Source organism: Manduca sexta, chromosome 11 (assembly GCF_014839805.1).
Source record: "Manduca sexta isolate Smith_Timp_Sample1 chromosome 11, JHU_Msex_v1.0, whole genome shotgun sequence".
Taxonomy (NCBI): Eukaryota; Metazoa; Arthropoda; class Insecta; order Lepidoptera; family Sphingidae; genus Manduca; species Manduca sexta.
The window spans coordinates 13,646,077-13,652,136 of NC_051125.1; the positions used below are offsets into that span (position 1 = coordinate 13,646,077).

The following is a 6,060-nucleotide window of genomic DNA, read 5'->3' on the forward strand; positions in this document are numbered from 1 at the left end:
ATTAGCTTCTTTGTCTAGATACATCACGTGAAAATTAGCATTGCTATTATTTGCTCCTTTCCTACCAGGCAATCTTTACTGCCGATCTCCGGTATGCGTACTAGTACGGTACGCGAAGGGCACGAGAAAGAGATAGCTCGATACCATTCCGCTAGAGAGGAAAGAGCGCAGCTCCACAGGGCTAGCTTTGTCAAATACAGTTACATATCAAGAATACCTGTAAAACTGGTTACTTTCTAATGCTGATCTGAAAATCTGGTAACTTTAATCTTTGGCGTCATCGAACCGCTCATATCTTAGATGGCTCATAATACATTGTCTATAACTACGATTTAATTGTAGTTAATCCTAAATCTGGTATTCATTCCCAATATAGCAATAAAATAAGCTCTAGCCCTATACCATGACGGGACAGAACAAATATGGCGAAAAGAAAATGCCCTGTTTGTTCCCGTTATGGGAACAAAGACGAGATGTGTGATTTTGATTTGTTTGTTATTATGACTACATTAATTATTATTTGTTTTTGGTACTTACTAGTAAATTCCCGTGTTAGAAGTTAAAAGGTAGGTATGCGTACATTAACGAATAAAATTTAGTGGTCAGTATTTTGAATCCATCAACCCTTCAACTGAAAAGTTAACGTGGCAAAACTGGGCCTTTATTCTGTATGATAGTGTAAAAGCGTAACGCGGCCATGTCATGTTATCTTCGAGAAATGTGCGTGAAATGGTATTCTGTAAGCCAAATTTCTATAGTCCTAAACATGATGCGTTGTGTTATGTGCTTGTTACGCACGGTTAAAATAACGTGCGGGATAGAGAATAAGGCCCCTGTAATGCAATGCGATTTGTCATAGATCCTAATTTTTCATATTTGAAGTCAAAGACAGCCTAACCTTAAGCTTCTTATAAGTTCTCATCGAAAGCGCCCATTTTATATCATAAAATGCTTAAATTATTATTATTATTATTATTTATTATCGGACAGGCAGTTTATTTTTAAATTTAACACGACATTTTTTAAGACAGTTATTACTAAATTTAAATACACATAAAAGCGTAAAGTCCATTTATAAATATTCAAGAATTTTCTAAGAATTATTGTCCGTAGAAAATAACTTACAGACAAGCTATGATAGAATACCAAAAATGATGACGTCATTAATATTTCTCGCGATTCATTCTCTAAACTGATTCATTACACTAAACAATGGAGTGTCCAAGAGGTTTGAATTATACCGTAATATATAAATTATTCTCAGTGTCTGTGTCACTCATACACTTGAATGCTTAGATCACATTTTTTAATAAATCCTCTACCTTTATGACTCTTCGAAAAAATAAGTTTCATGCGCTATTTTTAAAATTATACCCAAAAATATTATCAAAAATGGTTCAGCGATATAACCGTACCAACGTAACAAGCGGACAGTAGCACTTTCGTATAAATATAGGTCAGTTATAAAATTTACGTCATAACTTAAGTAGGTACTTCAAATACTATAAAAAAATAAAAAATAATGAATTTATTAATCAGCCCATGAGTTATAAAGCTTATCAGTAGACATTTCGTATTTTGTGATACTAATTTACGCTCGAATAATTGAAAAGCATGTACATGTAAATTCCTAGCCACCATTATATTCAATTAATACAATTGTAAATAATTTATAAGGAAATGGATTATAAATAAATATTATGATAAATAAAATACATTAAAACAAAATAATTTATGCAAAAAACACACTGATGCCTCCTGTGAGGATTGAACTCACGACCCCTGGTTTACGAGACCAGTGCTCTACCACTGAGCTAAAGAGGCGATGGTTTCTGATGCGAAATACCCATCCACCTCATTTGTTCCCATAGTGAAAATTTTTAGTAATATAATATATTCAAAAAAAAAATTGTTATTCTATTTATTTTGATATCATTAGATAATCTGCAATACCTATATAACTATTTATTTTTTTTGTATGTTAGATTTTTTTATACTGATTAATAATTGTTATAATTTTTTATATTACTAAAATGAAATTGTAGTTTATTTATCTGAACAGATGTAATATTGATAAATGATTATAAGTAATAATGTTTTTATGGCATCACATGTTAGAAAGATATTTTTTTTATTATCTTTACTCATTAATTTTTACTTTTAAAAATATGTATATTTAAGATTGACAGTAACTTTAAAAGGCGCTAAACCTTAGAATAAAGTTTTATAATCGTCAAATATGATTGAATAATTATTATGATCATGTCATAGGTGGTATTTAACATTATGCAGTTATGCTAATACCTAAAAGGTCAAAATGCAGTTATATATCTCTAATTGAACAAATCAACAGTTCAAATAACTTACCTTATCTTATCTGCTTCTCCATTACCTGCAAAGAAAATTAATATTTAAAAATTTATAAACATGACCAGCTCAGTTTACCAACCAATGTTACAAGAAACCATATTAATATTTATTAATTAACTATACACATTGTTCTAAAGAAGTTAGTTAACAATAAATATTATTATTTTAGTGTCTGAAGTATATAATAATAATATATTGAACAAGCTTTACATTATTTGAAATTAGCGCCATCTGTGTCACATAGGCTGTAACTTTTCATGTTGTAGGTGACTATAGAATATCAAGTAAGCTTATTATTAGTACAAAATATACCTTTAGAAAACCTATGGTATTTTTTAATTACATTTAGTTTTATAGTGTATGAAAAACGAAAAATTTTAAAAGGGCATTTGCTTATTCGTCAGATCCCATCACCAAAAAATCAATATGATAATAATAATATCAAAACCATTACAATATTAAATTAGAAGCCAATCCCTATAGTTTGGCATTGGAAATATAAATAACAGAATATTACATACACATGATCGACAGCCAAATACTTAGAAATATATACCAAGAATCCACTCACCAGCATCTAATTCCTCCACCTGCACTGCCTTGTCAGCAGCAACGTGTCCCACATCATCCAGCACCACACCACAACTCTTGTATAAGTGACTGCGGAGACGGGTCAACTTGTCCGAGTTGTGGTAAGCTTTGATTTCATCCTGGAATATAACAAACATGAGAACCATTACACCCCTGTAGGATTTGGTGGATTCCACCCACCCACTCTTTGCCCTATAATATTCCTCTGATAAAGTTAGTTGACCTCTTATGTTTAAAATTGTATAAAAGTAACAGTGGGGAAGTGTCCATATAACCCAACTCCTTTCGGCTTCCCTCTTAGGTTTATTTATTACTGTCTTAGTGTTTGTTTTCTGTTAAAATGGCAGCGATATATTAACCCAGGCGATTGTTTTTTCTGCATCAGGTCACTTTTTGAAAAATTTCACCCTTCACCACTGAAAAGTAACACATTTATCGCCTGTTTCACTGTTAATGGAATATGGAATTACACAGTTCACAGCTCTGTATGGCAAGATTGGAACATTTACGAACAAGCTAATGTCCTAGACATAACTAATGGGATACAAAACATATTTACATGTAATGTTCATTTACCTTTAGTTCTTTTAACTTTGAATGAGATCTACTCGTTAAACAGTGATCTACATGTGAGTGCGACCATTTCTCCTGTTCATGGAACAACACAGACGGCGCCGAACTCTGTGATAGTAAATTATGATCCCTTTTTCTCGGCTCACTGACTTTAACGCTCCGGTGCGGCGATAACGCGGGGTCTAACGACTTCACAGTCTTCCGAGGTTTTACCACTAATGTTCGTTTACCACTGCCGTCCCTGTTAGATTCAGGCACATAGTCATTCAATACCACGGGAAGTTCACTAAAAACACTGGAGCCAATGTTTGAAACAGAAGGTTTCGCGCCAATTCTGCTAGAACTCGGTATGTCATGACGAGTTACTGTCGACGATGACTTTATACTGGACCGAGACCGATTATTTATTCTCGGCATAACTCTATCATACTTTTTATTCATATTTTTTATATAATTTTCCATATTCCGATTCCGAAACCCAAATAATGCAATGTTTTGAAACGATGACATACGTCACCCGTATTTGTCAACATAACCAAATTAACTTTTTTAAATAACTTTGTTCGGCAACCTAGCCCTTTCGCCATAAAAGGAGCAAAAATTAAATAAAGAATAAATATGCGAAGTACCGATTTTATACAATTAATATGAATGTATTTGTCTATTCAAAAATAAAATCAACATTTATATAATCGTTAGAAATATAGCTGGGGACCTCGTGGGGGATCTAGACAAAAGTCCATTTTCCATTAGTTTTTATAATACTGAATTTGCGCTTCCAGAAAAATTTTAATGTATGGAAATGGTATATATTCTAGAAAAGTCACGTAGTAACTGCTTTTCCATTTCAATTATACTTCTCTTTGAATGCAAAATTTTGCTACCCAATCTTCAATTCCACACATGGAAGGGAAAGCCTACAATTAGCTTTAAGCTACAACCGAAGAGCACTACAACTTTTTGTGATAATATGTTTTATGTACTTACCTTCCCATTATACTCTTTGATTACAACCATTAATTATGTAAGATACTTATCTAAGAGCGTCTTGAAACAATATCAATAATTTATTTTAAACGAACGGGTACAGGTGTTACAGGTATCATCCTTACAAAAGGTAATATTTGCATGAATGATGATATACTTAATGTTCAAAAAATTTATTCCAGTATGTATACACCTCAAATAAATATTTAAAAATAACATTATGTTAAATTTACAGAAATATACAATTTCTAAGACACATTTTATGATTACCTACTTGGTGCTTACAAGTTTTAAACTTATACAAGTAATAATAATTTCAAGCTAGGTAATATCTGCATCTCTAAGACCAGATCCAGAAAGGGGTTTATGCAAATATTTAAATTTAAAAAGGGTATTTAAATGAATCGAAGAATAATGTTAGATAATCTTTATTTCCTAAATTCTAATGCAGTACATTTCATAACTTAATGTAATTATTTGCCAACTAATTCCACATGTTTGGCATCAAAAACAGCCTTAGCTTCCATTTGATACTTCTCACACATAGCATTTATTTGCTTTGTTACACTGAATATGGTGTCTTCTGACACACCGGTCTGCTTTTTCACTTTTTTTATATACTCATTCTGCACCTCTTTTAATGCATCCCTACATTTGATATACAAAGCTTTAGCATTCTTTGCTAGTGCCTCTCTATGTTCCTTTGTAACTTTAGGCACAGGAACATAAAGTGTAGTGCCATCTTGTTGGGGGTTCAAGTTAAGACCAGAGCTATTTATAGATTTCAAAGCATCTGGAATGGCTTGGGGAAAAGAAGCAAAATTTATCACAATAGTCTTGGGGTTTTTTCGTACAATTTGTGCTAATTCTTGAAGCTCATAATCTTTCCCTTCAAATTTAACTGCGAGGGTCTCTATAGATCCTGTTGTTGAGCGTAAAGATAAGTGTTTAGCAAAATCATCTTTCATTTTATCAATTGCTGCGTTACTTCTTTCTTTCAACTTCTCAACCGGAACCAATTCTGATATCATAGTAGGATTAATTTCTACCTTTCCTTTTGATTTTTTGTCCTTTCCTTTATCTTTACTTTTTGCATAATTACGAATATTAGTGAAGCCAAGACTATGAGCACAAACAATCCTTTCGATGGGTCTTATTTTATGAGTCTGGTATTTATATGAATTAATAAGCACGGGAACAATTAACTTTTGTAAAATTCTAGTCCCCATGATGATAAAAATGTATCACTCTTGCATTTATCATCGAAATTTTATAAATAACTACAAGATAACCTGTATTTTTTTTGACATTGATATTTACATATTTCGATAACGTTTAGTTATTTGCTTTATCTGCGTAGAATTACGAAGAATACGAGTTTAAACGAGAAATTATTAAAAGTAAAGATTATTTTGTTAAATTTTTATAGTCCTTAAAATATTTAATTGAACTAAATATAGCATTGCCACTAAGCTCAGTATAAAATAATAAAACGCAACCTGTTTACGTTTAGGAATTTGTTTACAATCTTTTAAATAA

At 31.7% G+C, this 6,060-nt stretch overlaps 2 protein-coding genes and 1 non-coding gene across 3 annotated transcripts; all 3 read right to left on the bottom strand.

Moving 5' to 3' along the window:
- Positions 1 to 1,752: 1,752 nt before the first annotated feature.
- Positions 1,753 to 1,824, bottom strand: Trnat-cgu. The gene has a single exon. It is a non-coding gene; the product is annotated as a tRNA-Thr (tRNA).
- Positions 1,825 to 2,062: 238 nt separating this feature from the next.
- LOC119188446 lies at positions 2,063 to 4,041 on the bottom strand. Its single transcript, XM_037437514.1, has 3 exons — positions 3,538 to 4,041; positions 2,942 to 3,080; positions 2,063 to 2,392 (listed from the first exon to the last, which is right to left on the bottom strand). Exons 1-3 carry the CDS (start codon positions 3,994 to 3,996, stop codon positions 2,364 to 2,366), a joined length of 627 nt encoding a protein of 208 aa, XP_037293411.1. The 5' UTR covers positions 3,997 to 4,041; the 3' UTR covers positions 2,063 to 2,363.
- An 892-nt stretch (positions 4,042 to 4,933) lies between these two features.
- LOC115446165 (ribosome-recycling factor, mitochondrial) lies at positions 4,934 to 5,843 on the bottom strand. Its single transcript, XM_030172731.2, has one exon. The coding sequence runs from the start codon at positions 5,748 to 5,750 to the stop codon at positions 4,995 to 4,997; it is 756 nt and encodes a 251-aa protein (XP_030028591.2). The 5' UTR covers positions 5,751 to 5,843; the 3' UTR covers positions 4,934 to 4,994.
- Between the last annotated feature and the right edge of the window lie 217 nt (positions 5,844 to 6,060).

Bases quoted from the DNA above. Each gene is read 5' to 3' on its own strand.
- LOC115446165 (XM_030172731.2), bottom strand. From the start codon at position 5,750: ATGGGGACTAGAATTTTACAAAAGTTAATTGTTCCCGTGCTTATTAAT.
- LOC119188446 (XM_037437514.1), bottom strand. From the start codon at position 3,996: ATGGAAAATTATATAAAAAATATGAATAAAAAGTATGATAGAGTTATG. The intron at 3,081-3,537 runs GTAAATGAACAT...GTTATATTCCAG, and splicing joins CAAAGTTAAAAGAACTAAAG to GATGAAATCAAAGCTTACCA. The intron at 2,393-2,941 runs GTGAGTGGATTC...TTTTCTTTGCAG, and splicing joins GGTGGAGGAATTAGATGCTG to GTAATGGAGAAGCAGATAAG.